This window comes from Eleutherodactylus coqui, chromosome 6 (assembly GCF_035609145.1).
Source record: "Eleutherodactylus coqui strain aEleCoq1 chromosome 6, aEleCoq1.hap1, whole genome shotgun sequence".
Classification (NCBI taxonomy): Eukaryota; Metazoa; Chordata; class Amphibia; order Anura; family Eleutherodactylidae; genus Eleutherodactylus; species Eleutherodactylus coqui.
In genome coordinates this window covers 241110188-241136009 of record NC_089842.1, presented here as the reverse complement: position 1 = coordinate 241136009, position 25822 = coordinate 241110188, and the positions used below count along the sequence as shown (strand labels likewise).

Genomic DNA, 25822 nt, shown 5'->3' with positions numbered 1-25822 from the left:
AGGAGAGCAGGATCTCTTCTCTATCTCTGAGCTGGTGGGTGTAGACTGCTGCTATGATGTCTCCATACACTGTACACATAGGAGAGCAGGATCTCTTCTCTACCTCTGGGTATAAACTTGTGATATGTATTCTTCTCTTTCTCTCTGAGTTGGTGGGTGTAGATTAGCTGCTGTGATGTATCCAAACACTGCACACATAGAGGAGAGCAGGATGTCTTCTCTGTCTCTGATTGAGTGGGTGTAGACTGTTGCTATAATGTCTTCATATACTACACACATAGGAGAACACGATCTCTTCTCTATCTCTGAGCTGGAGGGTGTAGACTGCTGATATAGTGCCTCCATACACTGAACACACAGGAGAGCAGGCTGCCTTCTATATCTCTGGGTGTAAACTTGTGATATGTATTTTTCTCTCTCTCTGAGCAGGTGGGTGTAGATTTGCTGCTGTGATGTCTCTATACAGTGCACACATAGGAGAGCAGGATCTCTTCCTTTCTGTCTCTAAGCTGGTGGGTATAGACTAGCTGCTATGATCATTCTCTACACTGCACACATAGAGAAATTGAGATTCTATTTCCACACCTCTCCATAGCACACCTTCATAGGTTACAGCATCATGGAGGAGATTATACAGCAGTAGTGAGCAATGTAGAGGTTAATCCAGAACTGGGGTAAAATAAAGCACTTACTAAAAGCTGAGTGTTTTTCTTTCAGCTTCTCTCTCTCTCTCTGCAGCAGCTTCCTAATCCCACTCTCCTCTCCATAGACTTCTATGGGCAGCATGAAACCTGATCTCTCAGTAAGCTGTTTGTCAAGAGAGATTTTAGCGGTAAAGTGAGAGTAGGTGCAGGAGGCAGAGGGAGGAGAAGTGACTGACCTAGTGTAGAAATAGGCTTTTTTAATATTTGCTGGTACTTCTGATTTCTGCAAAGTTTGTTTGAAAGTACTATGTCTATTTAAGTCATATTCAAAGGTCCAGAAAGCTGAGATTTGGGATTCTGTATGCAGTAATAGCTTTATACAACTATTTGTGCTATCAGCCCTATAGAGCTATTATTTAACAGTTACCTTATAGACATCACAATGGCGGGCCATACTACTACCAACAGAAATACGCCTTAGCTCTTTTATTCTGGTATTACCTGGGAGGAGCTGAAACAATCTGGTCTGAAAGCGATCCGGTAGCTGGTACAGTAGAGGGTCCCAAAAACATCGTAGTAGCCATCTTTAAAATGGAAGCGCTTCCTGACCCTCAAGGAAGCTTCATGTATGTGTTCTCCTGTGAGCGGGAAATATATAATTTTATTTTAGCCTCACACTTCGAGTCAAAACATAAGAAGATTGGTGACAAAGAGCAGAACCGAGAGTTCCTATAATGACCACCACCTCTCATATTCCCAGACACTACTATAAAGCGAGAGCGGACACAAGGCCGCCCCTTCCCTTGTAGGACGTAAACCATCATCGGTCAACAAGCCGCGTGTGTTTGACAAGATAAGTCCTGACTCTATTGCATGCTTTCCTGTAGTGGTTTGCAGTCAGCTTCTATGTGTCAAGACTAAATGTCACCATGTGAGCACCAGGATTTTCCGTTGTCACCTTTGCACGGTAATTTACATGAATATGGCGTACGGAATAAGAAGAACATCCACATAAATGTTAAAGGGACAGAAACGTTCTCATGTGCCTTAAAGCAACCTCGTAGTCAGGAGCTCAAAATTGATCTGTAAATTAGTACATACACCCGATTATTACCTGCTATACTCTGTCAAAAACAATCCGCTCCCAGAAGAAGTTGTCAATTTACTGCAAAACTCGTCCTGTGGTTTATATTTAAATAATGGGAGTTGTGGTGATAAGATGGACGGTCTTGTCACTGGAGGCCCTAAAAGTGGTTCCCCCTTTGGCCTATAAGAGGCTCTCGGAGGCTCCTTGTGTGCAGTGACCTCTTCTTCCGCTTGTGTAGAGCTTGTTGACCACTACACGCCTCTACAACACAGAGAAGAGATTTCACCCTGTTACCAGAGGGGGGCGCATTATTGGGATCTGAGATGGTCCTATCAATTAATTGTCCCCCACCGGACCATTCTGACCAGACTGTTAGGAGGTGTTGGGACCAGTAGATGTGTGAGGGCATACAAGGTGACTGGGCTCTGGACGCCCCCTACAGACCACCAGTAGAGAGGAGGGTCTGACCAGACTGTTAGGAGGTGTTGGGACCAGTGGATGTGTGAGGGCATACAAGGTGACTGGGCTCGGGATACCCCCTACAGACCACCAGTAGAGAGGAGCGTCTGACCAGACTGTTAGGAGGTGTTGGGACCAGTGGATGTGTGAGGGCACACAAGGTGACTAGGCTCAGGACCCCCCCTACAGACCACCAGTAGAGAGGAGCGTCTGACCAGACTGTTAGGAGGTGTTGGGACCAGTGGATGTGTGAGGGCACACAAGGTGTCTGGGCTCGGGATACCCCCTACAGACCACCAGTAGAGAGAAGCATCTGATCGTTCGACAAGCACCAGCAGCTCCAACTGTTTCATTGTCTGCCATCCAGAGACAGGGCGTGCCATTGTTAGACCCCTGTGTCTGTTGGAACCATTTCCAGACGCCAAGCTGAAGGGCATTTGTTCTCATGGTGCTCATTACATGTACAGCCTTTGATACCCACTGTCACCTCATTTTGTAGTGGTGTCATAAACGACATAACTAGATTGCTACAGAGCGGGACCAGGTTGTCTTCAGCGATGGATCCAGGTTTAGTTTGGGCAGTGATGACGGCCGTGTTCATGTCTGAAGACCTCGGGGTGATGCCTCAATCCTGCCTTTGCTGTGGAGTGACAGACTGCCCTCTTCTGGTGTGATGGTCTGGGGGGCCATCACAAAAGACAGTCGGTCCCCCCTAGTAGTGGTATGAGGGACAATGACAGCTCAGCGATGTGTTCAGGACATCCTGCAGCTACAGCGACTGAGGCACAAGGCACACCACTGAGGAGATGACAGGGTAGCTGTTAGGATTGTCATGGTGGCACTACCAACTCCTCCCCTCAGGGACGTGTGTGACCCTTGGCCCAGGCCCTGACAGGCCTCTCCAGGCAGCACCAGGGTAGAGGTTACCTGAATAAATGGTATAGTAGACTTGAAGAATTGTGTCACAGGGGATGCCACTGTTCCTTACTCCGAGGGATGTCCAATGGGAAATAAGAAAGTCCACACATGGTTAACTTCATAAACTCAGTTGCTGGGAGCGGTCAACAACTGGAACCTTACTTGAAGATAGATAGCTTGATACAGGCTCACAATTTTCTGTGGTTAATTTCACACACTAGTGCAGGAAAGACAAGGACGGAGGTCAAGGAGGAATTACAGGATGACACCGGGCCTACAGCTGGGCTAGTGGACACACACACTCCGGAGGAGGACAAGAACACTCCACTGACACTCACTTCTGGGAAACTTCTAGGCACTGCACGGCGGACTCACTCTCCTTCTCTTCTCCACACTCACTTTTTCTCTCTCTTTAGGGTAGGGGTCCTGGGCATGAACCTCCAGTGTACCGTTCCTCTGCTTCCATTCTTCACCACATGAAGGTTGAAGGGGTATTAGTGTATCTTGACGCCACCAGGAAGTCCTGGTAGAGTCAAGATTGACAGGGGGTGACTAACCCTCTACCTGATTGGCTGCAGATCTGGTGGCCCTGTAGGTCCTGGAAGCCCACTAAGCTTCCTTGCAAAGGCATACAGCGTTGGCCACAGCTGCAAGGGAGTGCAAAGTGCCGTTAACCGCCTTTAGGTGCAGCGACCCAGAACCGGTGCCCTTCCCTGGTCATGGGCGAAGTGCTGTATCTAGTTAACACCTCTAAGACTCAATGAAATGCTCCTTTTAAATAGCAGTAGAGGATTCCCAACCTACCATACGAAAATAAGAGCCGTAATGTAATTGGTAGCACTACTGGTGTATTTCTGCAGCTGCCTCCAGTAGAGGGATGCCCCAACCACCATACTGCTGATCGCTTTATCGGGCCACAGAAAGAATAGAGAAGAGGCCGCGCATGTGTGTGTGTCTCCATTCACTTTTATGGGATTTATGTAAAAAGATTCCAGAGAGTTGAATGGAGCACGATGTGCATACGTGTGGCCACCTCTCTATTCATCTTCCACCTGGAACGCGGCGGCCACGTTACCCAAGGAGAATTGGGGTCCCTTGTTCTGCCCAAAGGGCCGTCCAGATCAGTGACGTTGGGATGTTGGGTCAGATTTTCAGTAACTGGTGAGACTCCACCAACCAGACTTTTATCAACGATCCTACAACAATAAAGCTTATTTGTGTAAAACTAGATAAAACCTCTATTAGTCGGGTAATATTAGTCTTTAGTATTGATGGCCTACCTGTAAAGGGGTTGTACGAGAAACAACTTTAATGACTTATCTAAAGGATCGGTGATAAAAGTCTGATTACCACTGCGACTCTCGCCAATCTAGAGGACAGGGCTCCTGTGTTCTCCTGTTATTGTCTCTTCAATCAAATGATCACTGGGGGTGCCAGAAGTAACCAGGAGTTGGACCCCCAATGATTTGATATCCTAAGGATAGGCTATCAATATTAAAGGGATTCTGTCATCAGAATTTCTGTTACTTAGGTCCCACCATAACGCTACCTGGCAGGTGTAACAGAACGAGTCACGGAGGTGGGCCGCATGAGCCCCCATTCTCAGCTTCCAGTATTGGTGCACACCTCCTCCAAAACTCTGTTGCCTCCCCCTGCCACCAGCACAAGTCATGGGGAAATCCCGTGCTTGCGCTGTGCTAGACTTTGGTGGCTAGGTGGGGGCTCACCCCGTGACTCGAGGCGGGTCAATTACCATACAGCGTGGGAGAATATAAAAGTAAGTATCTGCTGAAACGAATATTCTGCTCTTTATTACAAACACATGTCCAGGTTCGGTTACACGTGGCAGGTAGCGCCATGGTGGCACCTTTAGGAATGGAAATTCTGATGACAGAATCCCAAGTCCTGGAAAACCCCTTCATTATCCAGTTCTAGGTAAATTAGATTTATTGTTGTACAATGAAGAACTTTTCGACTTTGCGTTGAGTTCCCGTCCTGGAAAACTCCTTCAAGAAACACTTTTTCCTTGTAAAACACAAGAATTACCCACAGACAGCCTGGCAGAAGCCTACAAGGAGAAACGCTCCCCAGAAGACACGGCCTTCGCTATAAAGTGGAGACTGCGACCATAAAACACTAAATTATAAAGGAAGCTTTAGTGGATCCACATGTCTACAGTCTCTTACTGAGAGCAAGAACACTTTTTTTTAACTAAGTACCAAAACTTTTTTTAAGCTTGTTTTACACGAAAAACACAGCAAGGAGGCGGGCTCGGCAGGAAGTTTACATTTGTGGATATGGGGGCTGGCTGGGGTTGCCACGGTAACGGGCAGGCATGCTGCACCCTCGCTGCATACGCTTCCTCACCTGGCAGGCACTTCAGGCCGACGCTGCGGTGGTTTATTTTTGGAGACTTTGAGCTTCTGACCTGCGGGGTCAAAACAAAACACGTCAGGGGTTGTTAGCGGTTCCTTATTATGTTTGTACACCACATGCAAATAGAAAAATATACAAATGTATATAAGCATATTTAAAAATGAAGAACTCCCATTTTGCACTGACATAAGTATTCACACCCTGTACTCAATACTTAGTTGAAGCCCCTGTCAGTGATTCCAGCCTCCAGTCTTCTTGGGGATGATGCCACAAGGTTCGCACCACTGGATTTGGGGGTTTTCTGCCCAACCTCTGTCAGGTTGGATGGGGGCCGTCTGTGGACAGGTCTCTCCAGAGATGTTGGAGGGCTCCGGCTGCGCCAACCAAGGATGTTCACAGAGTTGTCTGTAGGCAAGGGCATACATATTATAGAGGCAAGCCATTCGGCTTCTATAGGACCCTTCGGGAGAGCCGGCCCCAACTGTGATTCTACTGCCTTTTTTTTCTATGGGATAGCAAGACAATATGAAGGATCTTCCTCCAAAGAAGAACTGCATTGTTAGCAAACAAGGAGGTAGAGAATTTGCTCAATGGTCATTTCAATGGGCATCGAACAAAAATCAGATGCTGGGTCCTACTGGATTTGGTGGCAAAACTGGACGTCATAATGGGGAGTCCATTTAAGTTTTTGCTATGGGGCCCCATCATTTCTATGTACGCCACTGTCCCTAAACTCCTTATGTGTTGTCTTGGCTGTGTGCTTAGGGTCATTGTCTTGTTGGAAGGTGACCCTTCTGCCCAGTCGAAGGTCCAGTGGATCATTAAGAATATCTCTGTATTTTACTCCACTGAGCTTTCCATCAACCCCGACTAGTTTCCTTGTCCCCCAGCATGATGCGTCACCACCGGGCTTCACTGTAGGGATGGTATTGGGCAGGTGATCAGCGGCAGCTGGTTTCCTGCAGACATAATGCTTAGAATTGAGGCCATAAAGTTCAATCTTGGTTTCATCAGAATCTTATTTCTTGCTGTCTGAGAGTCCTTTTTTGTAAACCCCAGGTGGCCTTCATGTGTCTTTCTGAGGAGGCTTCTTTCTGGCCGCTCTGCCATAATGCCTAGATTGGTGGAGGTTGCAGTGATGGTTGACTTTCTAGAAGTTTCTTCCATTTGCACACAGGATCTTTGGAGCTCAGCCAGAGTGACCATTGGGTTCTTTGTCACCTCTCTTACCAATAACCTTCACCTCCGATTACATAGTTTGGTGGGTTGGCAGCTCTAGGAAGAGTCCTGGGTGTTTCAAACTTCTTGCATGTAAGAATCATTGAGGCTGCTGGGCTCCTGGGAACTTTCAGTGCAACATAAATGTTTTTGTAGCTTCTCCAGATCTGAGCCTCCACGCAATCCTGTCTGTGAGCCCTACAGGCTATTTCCTCCTCATGGCTTGGTTTTGGCTCTGATATGCATTGTGAGCTGTGAGACCTTATATAGACAGGGGGTTGTCTTTTAAAATGGTTTTCAACCACCTGAATTTATTTGGTGTACAATTAAAGCGTAGAAACATCTCAAAGATGATCAGGAGAAATGGGAGGCCACCAGAGCTAAATTCAAGTGTCATACCACAGGGTGTGAATACCTTTGTCATTCTGTTGTCACTTTGTCATTATGGGGTATTGAGTGGGGAGGATAGATTTTTTATATTTATACAAGGCCACAACATAACAAAATGTAAGAAAGTTAAAGAATCTGAAAACTTTCCAAGTGAGATATATACATATATACACACACAGTTGGGTCAGAAGTATTTGAACAGACAACCAGTAATGAGGTTCTCCCTGCGCCCGGCACCCCACGGCTCCCCCATCAACTCACCAATAACTTCCAGGTAACCTATAAGGTTTTTCCTATATATATTCAGTGTTTATTGTTAACCCTTTCCAATCCACTGTCTGACCTGTGAAGACATTATGATTTAAGGCTGTACAGCTCCGATGTTGGAAGACATCCGTCGGGGTTCTCTTACTGTATATTGCCAGCCTCTCTGCTGTCGGAGCCTATCCAAAGTGTCACCTCATGCAGTACTGGCTTTAGCCAGCAGATAGCACTGTTGTCTAACAGCAGAAAAAGAGTAAGCCCCCTAGGAAAAGCAGGATACAAACTGGATTGGAAAGGGTTAACAGCATTATACTTGAGAAAGGCCCCTTGTGCGCAGAAACGCGATGTACCATATTCCCTGACAGCTAAACTGGTAGTGAAGACTTGCACCTCCTCATTCACACCTTGGCACTTTTGTCTTTTTTTGTCCTGTATGTCTTTGTTGGAGAATTAAGTCTGCTTTAAATAAGTCAGGAGCGCAGAGGTTTCCTTCTACTGCTATGTGCAGGGTTTTTTTTGCTTTTGAGACCTTCAGCTTTAAAGGGGTTGTCCCGCGCCGAAACGGTTTGTTTTTTTTTCAATAGCCCCCCCGTTCGGCGCGAGACAAACCCGATGCATGTGTTGAAAAAAAAAAAACGGATAGTACTTACCCGAATCCCCGCGCTCCGGTGACTTCTTACCTACCTTGCGAAGATGGCCGCCGGGATCTTCACCCTCGGTGGACCGCAGGTCTTCTGTGCGGTCCATTGCCCATTCCAGCCTCCTGATTGGCTGGAATGGGCACACGTGACCTGCGGTGCTACGAGGAGAAGCTCTCCAGCACGAGCGCCCCATTCAACACGGAGAAGACCGGACTGCGCAAGCGCGTCTAATCGGGCGATTAGACGCTGAAAATTAGACGGCACCATGGAGACGAGGACGCTAGCAACGGAACAGGTAAGTGAATAACTTCTGTATGGCTCATAATTAATGCACGATGTACATTACAAAGTGCATTAATATGGCCATACAGAAGTGTATACCCCAACTTTGTTTCACGGGACAACCCCTTTAATTCAAGGAGTTTAAAGTCACCTCATAGTCAGAAGCTCAAAATTAGTCGGTATCTGTGTAAGACGATTACCTGCTATTTATTTTCCTCAGTTCTTGCACCTTGGCTGTTTTTAGGTCAAAACTGTCATTTGTGACTATAGTTTAGCCACAGCCTCATCTGAAGTAGTCTAGGACACACCTCCTGTTTTATCAGTGTTTCAGGGAGACGCATCTCTGTGACATCATTGGTTCCGGCTGCCTCCCCTGCAGGAGGTGTGTCCCAGACTACTTCAGATTAGACATTGCAGTTAAACTACAGTCACAGATCACAGCTCCGTCCTAATAGAGTTAAGCTCAAAAGCAGCCAAGGGGTACTTGCTGAGTAAAATAAACAGCAGGTAATCATCCCCCGCAGGTACTGATTTATATAGCAATTTTGAGCTCCCAACTGGAGGGTTTCTTTAATAAAAATCTAGCATCAACTATTGAGGAATTCTTCACATGTTGTCCAAAGAGGTGTCAATGCAAGTGATGGTGGTCATCATTAGGCTGAAGAAAAACAAGTCTATACGAGAGTTAGCAGAAACTTTAGGGGCTGCCAAGTCAACAATGGTAGATTCTTAAAATGATAGAAGGCGCTGGTGATCCCGGCAACACCAAAACGCCTGGAAGAACCTAAAGTGAATGATTGCAGAATTCTTTTCTTGGTAAAGCAAAACCCCTTCAGAACTTCGAGCCAAGTGAAGAACAATCTCAAAGAGGTCATCATATCATTGTCAAAGTCTACAATCAAGAGCCGCCTTCATGAATGCAAATACAGAGGGTTTATCTAAATATGGATTCCACTGCCTAAACATAGCTTCATGCAGCTCTCAATTATCAAAGCCCTTATTAACGACCAATACAATAACCTTATAGTTCTGGAACAGTAACCTAATTAACCCCTTGAGTGGCACGCCTGGATATTTTCCGGGACGAGCTCCACTGCTCATAGCGACATAGCCCGGAAGATTTCCGGGCTATGTATCACTATGGGAGCTGCAGAGCACAATGCCACAAGCTGTGACAGTGTGCTCTGCCTGCACAGACCCACAGAGAACAAAGCAAGGGCGTTGAAAAACCAGCAGAAGATATTGCCGATATGCCGGCAATCTCCTGCTTTGTTTACAGGTTGCCATAGAGACCATCGGCTTGTCAGAAGCAAGCCGATGGTCTCTGTGGCAGGGAGAGCTTGGTGCTTGGCTGTCAGAGGACAGCTAGGTACCAGCTCTTACAGCAGAGATCAGAGAAAACCTCCGATCTCTGCTGTGTTAACCTTTTACATGCTGCAGTCTATGTGACTGCAGCATGTAAAGGGCTGTCACTGCAGCATGTAAAGGGCTGTCACCATCGGACCCCCGGAATGTGATCAGGGGTCCTGATGGGTCCCTGTGGAAGTCCCCTAAAGGAACAAAAATTAAAAAAATAAAAAAATTAAAAAAAAGTAAAAAATTATAAAAAAAATAATAAAAACACTTGTCTCCCTTTACTTTGTAAAAAAATCAAAAATACAATCACACATGTGGTATCCATGCGTTGTAATGACCCAGAGATGGAAGTTAATACATTATTTAACCCCTTAATGACATGGCCCCTTTTTTTCTTTTTTCCCCATTTCTTTTTTTCCTCCCCCCTGTTTAAAAAATCACAACTTGTCCCGCAAAAAACAACCCCTCATATGGCCATGTCAATGGAAAAATGAAAAAGTTATGGCTCTTGAGACGCAACTGCAAAATTAGTTGAAATTCAATGATTAGACCATTTTAAAAAACCTGCCCTGGTGGGCACGACAGGGTGGTAGGAAACCCGCCACTCAAGGGGTTAAGGTGGTCTGGTGTTTTTTTGTTACACACCCTGTTATGGTGTTGTGTCATGTGTATTGCCTTGAATGGTCACTAGAGGGTTAACGTCTGGTGCCCTCACTACCCAACACTCCACGACTATGCAGAATTCACCCTATCCTGCTCTGTTACTTGTCAATCACCCCTAGCTAGTTCTGGGATTGGGTAGAAGGATTTCCCTTAGCTCAGGATTGGTTAGTGGGGAGAGTATAAAAGACAGAGCGTGGGTGTGGTTAAGAGAGAGAGGAGAGGAGCAAGTGGAGTCTAGTCAAGTCAAGTCTGGAGTCTGTGGGAGAGAACAGAGGATGTTGGCAAGTTTAATTCAGGCTAGTCTCGGAGTCCAGTCATGGAGGAAGCCAAGTCATGGAGGGGAGCGCAGGAGGATAGAGGGTAGTCTTCTTCACCCTAGGCCAGAAGGTCTCTGAGCCAGGGCAGACCCCGCGGGAGCTGAAAAGAAGTCAGGCACCGCAATTGTGAGTTTAACTTGTCCCTGCACCTTTAGAAATCAGAGTGTCACAGGAGAGCCAGCATTGATCCCTCCATTCCTCCACAAATAACCTCCTAGCACAGTGCCCACTCATGTCATTCTTCAGGAAAGAATTAAGGAACAAATGTATGATATTTAATCTACGCAAGAAGTTAATGGAGAATTAACTGCCTGTACTTGGAAGATTGTGAATGTTTTGTCTGCAAGTTCCAGTAAACTGTGTGCCTTCGGTTTTACTGACACTGCCATGGACTTGTCTCTTTATTTAATCGTTGCAACGTAATCAAAGGCACTGGCATCACACCGAACTTACACTAATCACTAAGTACTCTCGCCAAGAAACCCTATTGCAATCCCACCTACTGCACGACCCACCATTATAGGCAGAGTAGCAACCACTGTGACAAGGTAAGAGTTAGCGCACCCACTTGGGCTACCTCCTGCCAACTCCTGCGCGCTGCATTAGACACTTTTCTTTATGCCTGCTCAAGGCTGATATAACAGTTCGCCGCTGAAGCTGCCTATCTTCCCTGGCATCTGCATGGTATTTGTCTGTGAACCAGATGGCATGCACCCTCTTGAAAAGCCAGTACGTACCTTGCAAAGTCTTCTTCTGCCAATTATGTGGTACCATTGTCTACATCCGACATCCTCCCTCTGTAGGGTGTCTGACTTTGTGGTCATTAGGTCCTGCTTAAAGGGCTTATCCCAAAATTTAAAGTTACCCCTTATCCAAAGGGAATGCAGGATAACTTAATGATCAGTAAGCGTCTCACCACTGAGAACGGGGGTCCCATGTCCCCTTCTCTTGTCACTGTAGGGTCGCTCCCCCAACCCGCAGTGCCGTCAGGCTGAATGGAACGCTTGCTGCTCATATGTGGCTACCGCTCTATTTATTTCAATGGGGTTGATGGAAATTGCCGAGCTCTTGTACCCGAGTGCTTGTTGGCTATCTCCAGCAGTCCCATTGAAAGTGAATGGAGTAGCACCACGCATACTTAACCATCAATCCATCCAATCTCCTCACTTCGGAGTGTGCAGTAAACCTACAATGAAGCGGAGGACCGGTGGGGTCTCACCGACAAGACCCTCCTATCCTATGGATAGGGGATAACTTTTAATTTTGGGATAACCCCTTTAAGGTCCTATCAAAGTGTATTCCCTGGTTTCTGACTTAGTCTATTCCTCACTTCACTGCATTCTCCATTCCTGACCGCGGCTTGTTAAATTGTCCACGTCTGTCTGCTGCCTGCCCCAATGTCCAGGTTGAACCTGTTCTGTGTGTCCTGACCTCCCGCTTGTTCCTCGTTCTGAAGTTACTCTGCCTGCCCAACCCAGATTGATGTGACTACACCCGCACCCGGGGACTGCACCTTGGTCTGTTGTAGGTGCCACATTACTGGGACTACTTCCAGGGTAACAGGCTGAGGACCTTGCAGCAAAGTCCACATCCCGACTGGTGGGGTTAAAGGGTGAAGACCGGGTTCAGACAGTCAACTTACTTTATACCATTATTTTGTGCCAAAAAAGTGCCACATGACATTAATTTCTGACGCATTTCACAACTCTACAAAACCATGTCCCCTTTTTCGACCCTTTTCAAAAATGTCTAAGCAGGGGCAAAGTCCAGTTGTAAGCTACTGATGGCCTTTTCTTAGAATAGGTTATCAATAGTAGATCAATAGGGCGTCTGGCACCCAGGAGCCTCACTGATCAGCTGTTCTCTGGGTCAGTGCGGTTGTGTACTGGGCTGATTTCTGTAGGAAGCAGATAGCTCCGTTCTCACTGTGGTGGCCAGTCTTGGTATTACAGGCAAAGTTGCTATTTACATCAATGGCGATATGGCTTGCAATACCAAGCTTGGCCACTGCAATGAGAACGGAGCTGTCTGCTTCCTGCAAAAATCAGCTCAGTACAGGGTGACAGACCCCCATTGATCTACTATTGATACCCTATTCTAAAGAAAGGCCATCAGTAGTTTACAACTGGATAACTCATTTTACCCTGTGAGTTCCTGCAATCATTTAACCCTTTAGCTACCCATTAATTACACCTTCTGATGCATTTGACAGTTTTTCTTTCCTCCATCCTTCTGGTATTGTCATCATGCGGTGCCTCCTCCGCCGAACACGGGCTGGACACCGTGTGCACATGTTCTTTCCAGAACTGCACGCTATGACTCACTGCAGCCTTTATATTCTGGAAGCCAGAAGTGTTTTCTGTTCTGTAAAAGCTGTTCCCAAGTACTGCTGGAATGTGAAAACTCCCATTGTGGGATCTACGAAATGTAAAAATAAAAAATGACGGAAATGAAGCCAGCGGTTCTAGTCTGGAGGCTCCTACCACCTGCAATAACTCCCACAGGACACCAAATAGTCACCAGCTATCTCCAGGAGGGGGCGCTCCGGGCTGCTTATAAATAAAGTTGATTGAAATCGAACACAATATATATTCAGCCCCTGAAGACCCAAAAGGCACAGCCGCCATTCATAAAGATAGCTGCGGTCTGTAAGGGCCCTTTTACATGGGATGATTGTCCTTGTGGTTGGGTGATGTACAATGTATTTTTTTTTATATTTGGTATTATTCCCTCCACAGCCAATAATGCCACAACAGACAGACAACCCCTTATGGCCGCTTTCACACGACTGTGAAACTTGAGTGAGATAGGATCCCCGCATCCTATCTATTCACATTCCTTTGAATGCATCACCGGTACAAGTGTAGTATGTCTCCACCATAAGTAAGGGGTGGCCAGGCTCAGCTACAGTGAATGCCCAGATCATGCCCAAAGCTGCCAAAAGCTCCCGATTGGCTGCCACACACACACAGCTTCACAGAGGGTCCCACTGACTTGTATGAAGACTGTTCTAGGCATGCTCTGTGACCTGCAGGGAGGGGAGTAGATGGTCACAGCTGATCACTGAGGGCTCATTCACACAGCTATATTGCGTTTTTCGATCCATAAATGTTGCTCTGTGCTGATAGAAAGTCAGAATTTGGCGCAAGCAGCATGAATCGCTGACCCCTTCCTGTCAGCTGGCCAGAACATGTCAGCACCTCCATCTAACCTGCGGCAACTACAGGAAGCTTCCTGTCCACAGGGGCCGGTATTCCTGCTGAATGATTTTAACATTTAGTTCAACTTATGCTCCGACAATCTGCTGCAGTTCTGAGGGCCAAAGAAGGCCCAACCCGCTACTAGATGGGCTTAAGCAGACGAGTGGAGGCACTTCCTTACTTGAAAAACTTGCCTGTATAACGCGACAAAGTGGAGCCATTGATTTCAATGGATGCATTCAGATGAGCGCGTTTCTGGTGCGCAGAATCTGCGTACGAGAGAAGATAAGTCCTGCCCTATCTTTGTCCGTGTTATGCAAAAAGCTGCCATAGAAGTCTACGGCAGCTTAAAAAAGGGAGGGGGAAGGAGATACCCTGCGTACAACAGAGGGAAAAGAAGACCGCTCGCCCTAATTTCCCATTCTATTCCATGGGAAGGGTAGAACGCGCGAGCGTGTGAACGGGCATGTTCGTCAAAAAAAGTACAGTTCTGTTTGCGGGCACGTGCGTATTCAGGCCGGTTCTTGCCGTCTCCCAACCTATGCGCAAATACAATCTGTAGCGGCAAACATATTTGCACCTACGCCCCTCTGAAGCCGCCCCCATAAAATGGCCGTTCAGTGTAGACTACTGTTAGATCACACACATCCTTTGGCCGCTTTCAGACGATCGTCATTTTACTGCATACTAGGTCCGTGTTTGGCGGATCGCAATCCAGTTCTATTTTTTGGTGTATTTGCGCACCAAAGATCCCCATAGAAGTCAATGGGGAGCGGGCAAATGCTCACAATACGTAAGGAAATGCATGAAACGCTGTGTAAGGCTCATTCAGACAAGCGTATTGTCACCGCGTATTACGCACGCATATTTCCTGTGCGTAACACGCGGTGAATGGAGGCGATGAACTTTTATGGACTTTCATTCTTCCATTCACACTTGCGCTGGAGCTGCGAGGGGACATCCGTACAAAGCGCAGGAGAAATAAATCGCAGCACGCTCTATTTCTCCGTGTTTCATACGCAGTCCTTGAAGCCCTTGGAACGCTGCCCCTCGTAATGCCTGCGAATGGACAGCGTTTAATACGGGCCCCAATTTTCACAGAGCGGGGGATTGGAAAAAAAAGTCATACTGTGCATGTTCGTGACGCCATAATCCCGGGCTTGCACAGTGCCTATCACAGCCTATACGTGATCTCTGCTGGCTCTCTGCCCGCACAGTGTAGGGGCTGAGATGAGCGAGCCCTAAGGGCTCATAAACCGACGTCCCGTTACATACAATGTGTTATGTTGTGTCCACCGGTATGTTATACGCCTTTTGTTTGGTGGTGTTTTCCATCTTGGCTACAGAACAGACGCAGACAAGTACGGGCTTTGTCATCAGAACAAGCGGCGTCTTGTCCGCTCACAAACCCCATACAGGCTGGCTTGATGTTTCCAGGTCAGTAAAAGTTACTTCCTCCAATAACTCTCTTTCTAAACGGTTCAGCTTACCTGCGGCCGGATGACGACTTCAGCTGAGGAGTGATACGATTCAGCCGCCATACTGTGACATTAATTCCAATGGCTTCGTTCACATTTCTGTATTTTATGTAATTTGTACACCAAAGGTCCCCATAGAAGTCTATGTAGGGTGCGCAAAATGTGCACACAATACGCAAGCAGATGCATGAAAAATAACGTAATGCCGCTGGAAAAAAAGAGCTCAACTGGAACTCATTAGTAATTAGCTATGTCAAAGAATCGGCCGGTGGATACATGCTGACACAAGCAAAAAAAGGCTCGTTCAGGGCGCAAAGCCGTTGCTTGAAGCATGAGCGAATGCACATACGCCTGTCTGAAGTCGCCCTGAGACTATAAAGATGCATACTAATGTACATTGTGCGTCAGGTGGTCAAGAGAAGCTGTAAGGCCATCTTTGTTTCTCCAGACCTGGAGGGTCGCTTGAACTACTGGAATCCACGTTGGCCAGGAGTATACATCCTCAGGGAGGCGGTCATACCATTTGTGTAACCCGGAGCCCTGCAGGCAATAGGGCCCAGGTGACACATAAGAGACTGTTGCGGCTGTGTTGGATTGGGATTGGGTGACGTTGCAGTGTCGCCCTCGGCCCACATAATCCACAGCCCAGCTCAGCCTCATCTTGACACCGGACGCCGATCTGAACACTTCTCTGCTGGTGTGTGGATGGTTGGGTTGGCTGGGAGGCGTGTGTCCCAGCTGGCCAATCAGCACTCGTCTGTACACACTTATAGCTGCTCCTCCGCATGGAGGATGCCGGTTATACTTCTTGTCTGGAGGTTTTCTGGTCTAGTCGCCGGCTGCTCTCTTGTTCCACTGTCACATAAGTCTGTTCAGGATATTTGGGGGTGTTATTACATCTACTGACTTATTGCAGTGCTGGTATTACATCTGGTTCACTGTGTGCTTGTTCCATCTGTACCATATGCATATTGTTATACAGTATATTGTTGTATACAGTGTTGCTGGTTTCCAACTAGGGAGGGTTAGGGTTGCCCCAGGTTCCTGACGTGGGGTCACCTTCATCAGGCAGAATTTTCCCTTTCCTTTTCTACATATGGCACAGTTGGTAGATGAAGAAGTGATCGCATACAGAGCGTAGTCAGTAAGCCGGATCCGGCGCTATATCTCACTAATGGTGTCCTACACTGAAAAAACAATACCATACTTGAATAGGAAGACTTGGAGATGCTGCATGATCATATGGAGCACCGGCCCCTGGGGGCCCCGGAACATGGATTTCAATTTTGTATTGTGGCGACTGTAAGAAAGTAAAACCCAATTTCAAAGTTGAAGAGTAGCATGTGAGAAGCAGAAATCCGCTCCACATGTCTCTTAGTCCAGTGGGACCGCGGCTAGGACTGAAGTAAGGCAGTGTACTGGAAGTAGTCTCCTGCTATGATACATGCATGGAGCCGTTCGGCAGTGTGGTCCTGGGCCGACGCTATCATTGTGGGACCGTGTTAGTGAACGGTGAGGGCCGATTCACTGCAGATACAATGCAGATTACTAGTAAGAGTGCGACCAATCAGAAGACAATGCAGATTACTGTGCGACCAATCAGAAGACAATGCAGATTTCAGAGTGAACATGTGGGTTGGAATTTGGGGCGATCCCATTCCTTCCAGGGACCCTTGATGCGGATCAGTACTGTAATCTCCCGCAGATGGCGGCGGACGACATCCTGGATGATCGGCCCCACCGTAGCAGAAGGAGACTACTTCCAGTACGCTTTCCTTCAGTCCTAGCAGCGGTCCCATGGGACTTAGAGAGCAGGTTCTTGCTTCTCACATGCTAGTCTTCAACTTTGCAATTGTGTTTTACTCTCTCTTACAGGGGCCACAACAAAAAACTGAAATCCATGTTCCGGGGCCCCCAGGGGCTGGTGCTCCGACCATCATGTAGCGCATCCATGTCTTCCTATTGAAGTATGGTATTGTTACTTCACTACAGTACACCACTGATGAGATTTAGCGCCGGATCCGTCTTTTTGACTGCGCCCTGTATAGGGAAGGTTAGTCCAGCATGGCCCCAGGTAGAGCAGGTAGGTACAGATGTTGCACATTTTACCTTGACATTTTATGATAGCTGCAATGTACCACATACAGCGCTGTAAATTGAGTTATCATGATGCGCCAGTCATGTTAATGATTGCTATATCCGTACTGCCAAGTAGTGCAGCTCAGGACTGCAAGGATGGGCTCAACGGGACAAGTAGAGATACTATAGACACAAGGACTATGTCAGCTGCTACAATGACTCAATCCTGTCCTCCTCGGACAACCCTCACAGGCTTAATACAGTCAAATGTATTCCTTATGCTTCATGTGATAATCCCACAGACTGTGCCCTACGGCATTTCCAATTTAACCCTCTAATTGCCTACCTCTATAAACAGTTCAGTCTCCATAATAGCAACAGAAGCCTCCAGTAGTGTCAGGGTTAATCAGCAGACATTTCCATAGGGGATTACACAGGGGACTTCTGGTCCTGCTAGACTTTTACAACTAACCGTTTCTTAATGAGGGATTATACACAGACCTATAATAATTTCCAGTCACTTACCCAAATAACCCTGTCTACCAATCCACAGCACCATCTGTACAGTCGGCCATAGGTGACCATATCCAAGTCTTCCAACAACCTAGTTTGCCATCTGTACAGCCGGCCATAGCTGCAATGCACCTATAGCACCTTATCCAATTCATCCAACAACCCAGTATGCCATCTGTCCAGCCAGCCATAGGAGAAATGCACCTATAGCCCCTTATCCAATTCATCCAGAAACCCACTACTCAATCTCTACAGCTGGTCATAAGCATAATGCACATATAGCATCTCATCCAGTTGTTCCAACAACCCAGTATGCCGCCTGCACAGCCGGCCATAGGTATAGTGTACCGTAAGAACCTTATCCTACTCTTGTAACAACCCAGTATGCAATCTGTACAGCCAATTATATACATAATGCACCTATAGCACCTTATCCAATTCTTCCAAAAACCCAGTTTGCCATCTGTACATCTGCAATAGGCATAATGCACCTATAAAGTCTTAGCCAAGTTTTCGAACTACTAAGATGCCATCTGTACAGCTGGCCATAGGCGTAATGTACCTATAGCACCCTATGCAATTCTTCCAACAACCCAGTATGCCATGTGTTCAGAAGGCCATAAAAGTTGTAGTGCCCAACATCCCTGGGCATTCCAATAACCCCCATTTAACAGCTAATGATTATCAGTACCCATCATTACATCACAATTACATCTGACCAATCAAAATCCGGATCATAATAATATAGGAACCGTGTATTTCCCATAATAGAGCAATATGGACATTAAATAAGCAGAGGAAGTCAGGCTGGCAGAGCTCAAACACTGAGGCATTGTATAGTAATGCCAGGGCATGGCATGTGACTCTGACCACACAATAGCTCCACCACAACATAACTCACATTGCCAGTATAAACATAAGACCCCGATGAAGGAGCGGAGAAAAGGCAGGGGTGCAAATGATTTCATTGTCTCCATTGCTTCCTACAGAGGAGATACAATTTTTCGGAGTTTGTTACAATGTTTGCACTTCTGGTAAACAAACAGTCAGACTTGGCATGCAGGACTCACACAGGCTTGGCATGCAGGGATCACTTACCATGGCCTCTCTGGGGTCCTGCTTGAGGGTGAAGGTGTTCTTGGGTCTGGGTAGCATGGTGTAGAAGGTCTAGAAGACAGCTAGCAGTAAGCACTGAGTAGACAGGGAGAGTCAGCTTCTGTGTGCTGCTCCCATGGTGACAGTATAAAGAGGACTTTGTTCTAGTGCTGAGTCTTGCAGAATAGGTTGGGGCTGGGGGTGGCTAGCAGACCCCCCTGCCCAGTGCTGCTGCAGGGACTGGCAGGACTGTGTAGAGCAGGGATTCCCCCTGCAGTTGGGGTAGAAGACTCAGACTCTCCTCCTGCTGCAGTGTCTGATCTCCATAGTGAAACTGACACTGTAACCACATGTATTCTCAGCCTCTTAAAGGGACAGTGTGCAGTCTGCTGCTAGGATGCCTTCTGGCACTCGTGTAACCCCTTCATGGCGGTTACAAAGGATCCTTTAAAAACTGGATGTTTTATTATTCTCAGGTCAAAACAACATATTAACCCTTAGGGGCAAGCTGTACTGTTTAATGGCAGCACTCCGGGGTCCATACGATGTGTTGTAGAACTTTTATTACTTTTTTTATTTGGCGGGGGGGGGGGGGGGGGGGGGAAACATCAAGAAATTCCATCATTTTTGGGGTTTTTTTGTTTTTACGGTGTTCACTATTCGGTAAAAACAAAATGCTAGCTTTATCTGATCGGCACGATTACTGCGATACCGAGTTCGTAGTGAGTTTTTTTTTATTTTTTACTACTTTTGTACTATAAAAACACATTTATAAGGCTTGCGTCACACGAGTGTATCCATATTTGCGCTGTATTTTTGCTGAGTGGGCGTTGCGTATATATGCACGTAAGTGCGGTTTTCACTGTATTTTTTGTGTGCGCAAATTGTTTGCACTCGCGCTTGCAAAAAACACACACTGGGGCGATTTTCCGGTGTGTAAAATCCACCAGATAGCGCATACGGTGCACATTCTGGCTAGCCGCTTCTATGCCGTCTGGAAAAGATAGGTCTTGCAATATCTTTTGCCGGAATACGACAGCTGTTCCCATAGACTCCTATGGGAGTCTATGAGAGCCATCAGGAAAGGGAAGGGGGAGGGAGTTTAGCAGTGGCTCGCGTTGCTAAAGTCCCTCCCCCTGCCCTTGCCTGCAGCTCCCATAGACTGGGGAGGGGAGGGAGTTTAGCATGACTAGCTCTACTAAGCTCCCTCCCCGTCCCCCATCCCCTCCCCTTCCCAGCACTTGGCAAGGGGCATAGAGGGAAAGGGAGTTCAGTACACTAGCTCTGATAAGCTCCCGCCCCATCCTGCCCCCTTACTTTGCCAGCAGCTGGCAAGGGGCAAAAATGGGGAGGGAGTTTAGCACAATTGAACTCTCTTCCCCGGCCCACGGTATTCCGTTCATCTGAATATGCAAGAAAACTGGAGATGCAACTGGAATGCCTCACGTTTATGCGATTTTCAGCCGCGATTCGGGTGACCGAAAATCGCAGCGCCCGTGTGAAAGAGCCCTGATGCTTTCAGCCATTGAAATGGCCAATTACTTTAATGAGGAAAATAGAGCATGCTGCGTATATTTTGCGTGACCAAATTGCACACGCAATATACGCACATGTGAGCAAACCTATTGAAATCAAGGGGTTCTATTTTCTAGCATAGGCCTACGGAAAACCAATTGATTCTGTGCCACATTCTAAGACCCATCGGAGCTCTGTGGGGGCTTGTTCTTGGCAGGAAGAATTGGAGTTTTTATTGGTACCGGTCTGAGGTACGTGGGACTTTCCAATTCCTTTTTATTGCCATTTTTGGGAGGCAAACAAAAGAAAAATAGCAATTCTGGCGCTGTTTTTTTACAGCGTTCACCATGAGCAATAAATAACAGAATATTTCATTGTCTGGGTTGTTATAAACGCGGTAATACCCATTATATGTTACTATAAAAAAAATGGGGTATTATGGCCATTTTTATAATGTTTTTTTGTGGAGAAAAATGTGTATTTTTTTTAAACTGGGTTTTTTCTTTCAACTAAACTTTATTGAACTTTTTTGATGCTCTATTTTAGTCCCCCAAGGAGACGTGAAGATGTAATTGTTCGATCACTAGGATAGTACACTGCATTACTTATGTAGTTCATTCTATTACCTTAAGACAGCAGCCCATTAGACTCTAGGCTGAGTTACATGGCAGTCATGGAGGCCTTTGTCAGGCTTCTGGCTGCCATAGGAACCCATTGGTACCTTGCCATCGCATTGCAGGGTGCTGATAGATGTCAGAAAGAGCCCCTCCCCCTGTTATCTGCTTTGATACTGCAGTTGCTATTGATTGTAGAATATAAGGGGTTAAACTGCAAGGATCTGAGGTTTATCCTGTCCTGGCAGTTAAAGCAGGAGCCTGGCTGTCAGTACTGCCTTGATTGGTGAGGTCAGTGAAGAGGTGTATTAGCCGTCACTAAGGGGTTAATAAGATGTGGTAATAAAAGGTTTGCCTAAATTTTACCTTTGGGATATAAGTGGAATTTCTGTGTGTGGTCTAGTTGCTTTGGCCCCCACAGACAGGGAGAACGAATTTTGTTGCCAAGTTACCTGACAGATAATTGTGTACACTGTCCAGCCAAAAGTAATTGGACAGCTGAGCAAGAATGAAAAGTAGTCATTGTTTCCATATGTTAATACTTAGTGGGGCTCCTCTGGCCCTAATGACATTGAATACTTTCCATGGTATGCTTCCTACTAACATTTGATACACTTCAGTTGATATTTCCCTCCATTCATCCTGCAAACGTCTGGCTAGGTCTTTCAAAGAAGATGGACACCGTTTTTAAAATTTCCTGAACCAATGTTCACGTTCGTCTCAGAGATGTTCAGTAGGTTCTGGCTGGGACTCTGTGCAGCCAGTCTAATTGTGGGACATTCATACCCTCAAACCAACATAAAGCAGTGTTGGATTTGTGACGAGGTGCGCTGTCTTGTTGGAAGTATGGCTGAAAACTCCCAGAGTATTGCCACATTGTTGGCAGCACAGCCTAGAATGTCAGGGTCACCACCGTGTTCATGGTTCTTGTCACTGCAACCAACGGGCTGAAACCCTCATGCCACGTAAAACATACCCAGACCTTAACAGAACCTCCGCTGAATTTAACTGTTGTGGCAACACCCTCGAGCAAAAGGCTTTCCCCATCATCTTCCACACCTGGTGCCTCCATCTGATGTGAAGATGAAGTAAGGAAATCTGTCCCCCCATTGAATGTTCTTCCATTGCTCAACTGTCTTCCATTGCCCAACTGTCTTCCATTACCCATTGTAGACGGATTGATGCGTTGTGCTTCGTGATGGACAGCTTGTGTGCAGCGGTATAACCTGTATATCCAATAGTGTGTAGTTCCCATCATAGACTATGGCGGACACCTCGAAGGGTCTACATCAAATGTAGCATGGTTTAGGGCACATGATATCATAATAAGACACAATCTATTCTACTGATAGGGGGGTCTGAATACCTCTGCTATAGTCTATCTGTGGTCATTTCTCCATTAAAATCCAAAAGGGAATTCTCGATATGTATATGGAATAGGGGTGTCCAGATTCTGACCACCCCTATTTAATAGGACCACCTGTGTAAAAATAAACAGAGACATATTTATCCTTCCATGGCCACTGTGATCCCACGTATCAACCCGGCTGTGGCTCCGGGGGTTTGATGTGACAGATGATGTTACAGGAAGTCAGGTGATTACTGCAGCCAGCGTCACGTGCTTGAACTCCTGGCGTCACGGCGCCCAGGATGTGAGCAACAATGCCAGAAGAACGGGCGGTAATGCTGCAATTGGCTGATTTCCTGTGACATCCCCAGGACCGCCGCGGGCTGCAGCTCTAGATCCCCGCGGCCGCGGAGAGGTAAATATTTCTCTGTTCATTGTTTTCACACAGGGCGTCCTATTAACTTTTGCTTACATTCACTCTATCCAGCTACTATTTAGACAATAGTTGTCCCATGTAAAGCTACCCTTGGACTATCCTTGGCATATAACATCCAGTGGTTTAGTTGCTCCTCTCTGTCCATGATGTCCAGTTGTTTAGTTGCTCCTCTCTGTCCATGATGTCCAGTTGTTTAGTTGCTCCTCTCTGTCCATGATGTCCAGTTGTTTAGTTGCCCACTACATCTTCAACATCCAGCGGTTTAATTGCCACATACTATTCTCAGTGTCCGGTGGCGTAATTGCCCCACTCCATCTCCAACATCCAGTGACTTGGTTACTCCACTCTGTCCTCCATGTCCAGTGACTTAGTTGCCCCACTCCATATATGACATCTAATTGCTTAGTTGCCTCACCCTTTCTCATAGAATCATAGACTGGTAGAGTTGGAAGGGACCTCCAGGGTCATCGGGTCCAACCCCCTGATCAGTGCAGGATCAGTTAATCATCCCAGACATTTCTCCAACACCCACCAGCTGGGTTGCCCCACTTTGTCCCCGACGTCCAGTGGCTAGATTGGCTATGACATCCAGTGTTTCACTTACCCCACTCCGTCCCTGACGTCCAGCAGTTTCCAGTTCTATGGTGGTCTCTACTTTGCCTACACAAGTGCCTCTTTACCTCCTTCATGGCTGTTCTGAGTGTGAAATGTCCTGAGAGAATCTGGGTGATTGAGAGGATTCAAAAAGTGCCAAACTATCAAATATTCTGGAGTTCAAAAAAAGTCCACAATTAACCCTTTCCAATCCACTGTCTGACGTCTAAAGACATTATGATTTAAGGCTGTACAGCTCCGATGCTGTAAGATGCTCGTCTTGGTTCTCTTACTGCATATTGCCAGCCTCTCTGCTGTCAGAGCCTATCCAACGTGTCACCTCATGCAGTACTGGCTTTAGCCAGCAGATAGCGCTGCTGTATAACAGTAGAATAAGAGTAAGCCCCCTAGGAAAACCAGGGTACAAATTGGATTGGAAAGGGTTAAATTGAATTTTCTTTTCTGTTCTAAACTGTGGTTATTTCTGCTCAGTCTTCTGATTTGGGGGCATTTCCAGATCAGGTCACAGTTCTGTAGCGGATAATCAGTATCCGTAGTGCTGGATGACGGACTAAGAGAATAGCTGTGTACATACATATATGGCTATTCCCTCCGCATTGGAACTTGGCAGGGAATTTTAAGGATTTTGTTTCTCAGTAAAAGAATGAAACCATAAACCCAATTAAACGCTTTGCTCAGTAGACGGAAACCTAATATAATAAGCCTCCATGCTTCTTCTTGCCCCACACTCTGACCCCTTTGCTGTAACTTTGGTGGATGATGTTGGTGTCATTAGATGGCACACATGCTCACCGCTGCCGGAACATCATCACATGTGAGTTTAACACATTCAGGGACTGTCAAGTGGGGTGAAAGTTACAATGTTAAGTCTATGGGTGGGGCTGCTGTGCTTCAGCCATGCACTGGAGAGAGTTAAGCGTTGCTAATAGAGATGAGCGAACCTACTCGACCACGCCCCTTTTTCACCCGAGAAAAGATTCGGGGGGCGCCGTGGGTAAGTGGGTGGGTTGCAGCGGGGAGTGGGGGGGAGAGGGAGAGAGAGAGGGCTCCCCCCTGTTCCCTGCTGCTATCGCCCGCTACACCACGCCTCCCCCCGCCCCCCGGCGCCCCCCGAATCTTTTCACCCGAGTACAGAAGTACTCGAAAATCGCGGTGCTCGATCGAGTAATTACTCGAAACGAGTACGTTCGCTCATCTCTAGTTGCTAAGCAACACAGCATACACTGCTAAGCTGCACTGTACACTGCCCAACCAAGAGAGAGAGAGAGACAGCGATAGAGAGACGGAGTGAGAGAGCGATAGAGAGAAAGTGATAGAGAGACAGAGTGGGAGAGCAATAGAGAGACAGACATAGAGACAGCTATAGAGAGAGACATAGAGACATCGATAGAGAAAGAGAGAGCAATAGAGAGACAGAGTGAGACAGTGATAGAGAGACAGAGAGAGAGTGAGCAATAAAGAGACAGAGTGAAAGAGCAATAGAGAGAGAGACAGTGAGAGGAAGAGTGATAGAAAGACAGAGTGAGAGAGCAATAGAGACAGAGAGAGAAATAGACAGTGAGAGAAAGAGCAATAGAGAGACACCGCTAGAGAGAGACAACGATAGACAGAAACAGAAAGAGAGCAATAGAGACAGAGGAAAAAGAGCGATAGCGAGACAGAGAGAAAGAGTGATAGACAGAAAGAGAGAGATTGTGAGACAGACAGAGAGCAAGAGAGACAGATAGAGAGAGCAATGGAGAGACAGACAGAAAGAGAGCAATAGAGAAACAGACAGAGAGAGAGCAATAGAGAAACAGACAGAGGGAGAGTGATAGAGAAACAGAGAAAGAGCAATAGTGAGACAGACAGAAAGAGAGAACGATAGAGACAGAGAGAAACAGACAGAGCGATAGAGAGACAAACAGAGATAGCAATAGAGAGACAGAGAGAAACAGAGAAAGAGCAATAGAAAGACAAAGAGAGAGCAATAGACAGACAGAATGAGAGCGGTAGACTGACAGGGAGAGCAATAGAGAGACAGAGAGCAAGAGAGACACAGACAGAGAGGGACAGACAGACAGAGACAGAAAGAGAACAAAAGACAGAGAGACAGAGCGATACCGAGACAGAAAGAGAGAGATAGACAAACAGAAACAGAGAGAGAGAGAGGCAGACAACAAAAGAGATAGATAGAGAGAGAAAGACAGACAGGCAGAGAAAGAAAGACAAGCAGATAGAGACCTGTAGGCTTTTTTATATTAGATATCTGCTCCAAATACAAAGTAACCCTCTAAATAATCACCCAACCAGCAGATTTAGAAATTCACAACCA

At 46.6% G+C, this 25822-nt stretch overlaps 1 protein-coding gene across 1 annotated transcript in view; it reads right to left on the bottom strand.

Annotated features, from left to right (window-relative positions):
• The window catches only part of MTMR11 (myotubularin related protein 11), a 57528-nt gene extending 38228 nt beyond the window's left edge, over nucleotides 1-19300 (bottom strand). Inside the window, exons 1-3 of the mRNA XM_066609180.1 lie at nucleotides 18984-19300; nucleotides 5476-5536; nucleotides 1146-1282 (exon numbers count right to left, since the gene is read on the bottom strand). Of these exons, the coding sequence (XP_066465277.1) occupies nucleotides 1146-1282; nucleotides 5476-5536; nucleotides 18984-19040 (255 nt within the window). The 5' untranslated portion in view covers nucleotides 19041-19300. The remainder of the gene's footprint in view (nucleotides 1-1145; nucleotides 1283-5475; nucleotides 5537-18983) is intronic.
• Between the last annotated feature and the right edge of the window lie 6522 nt (nucleotides 19301-25822).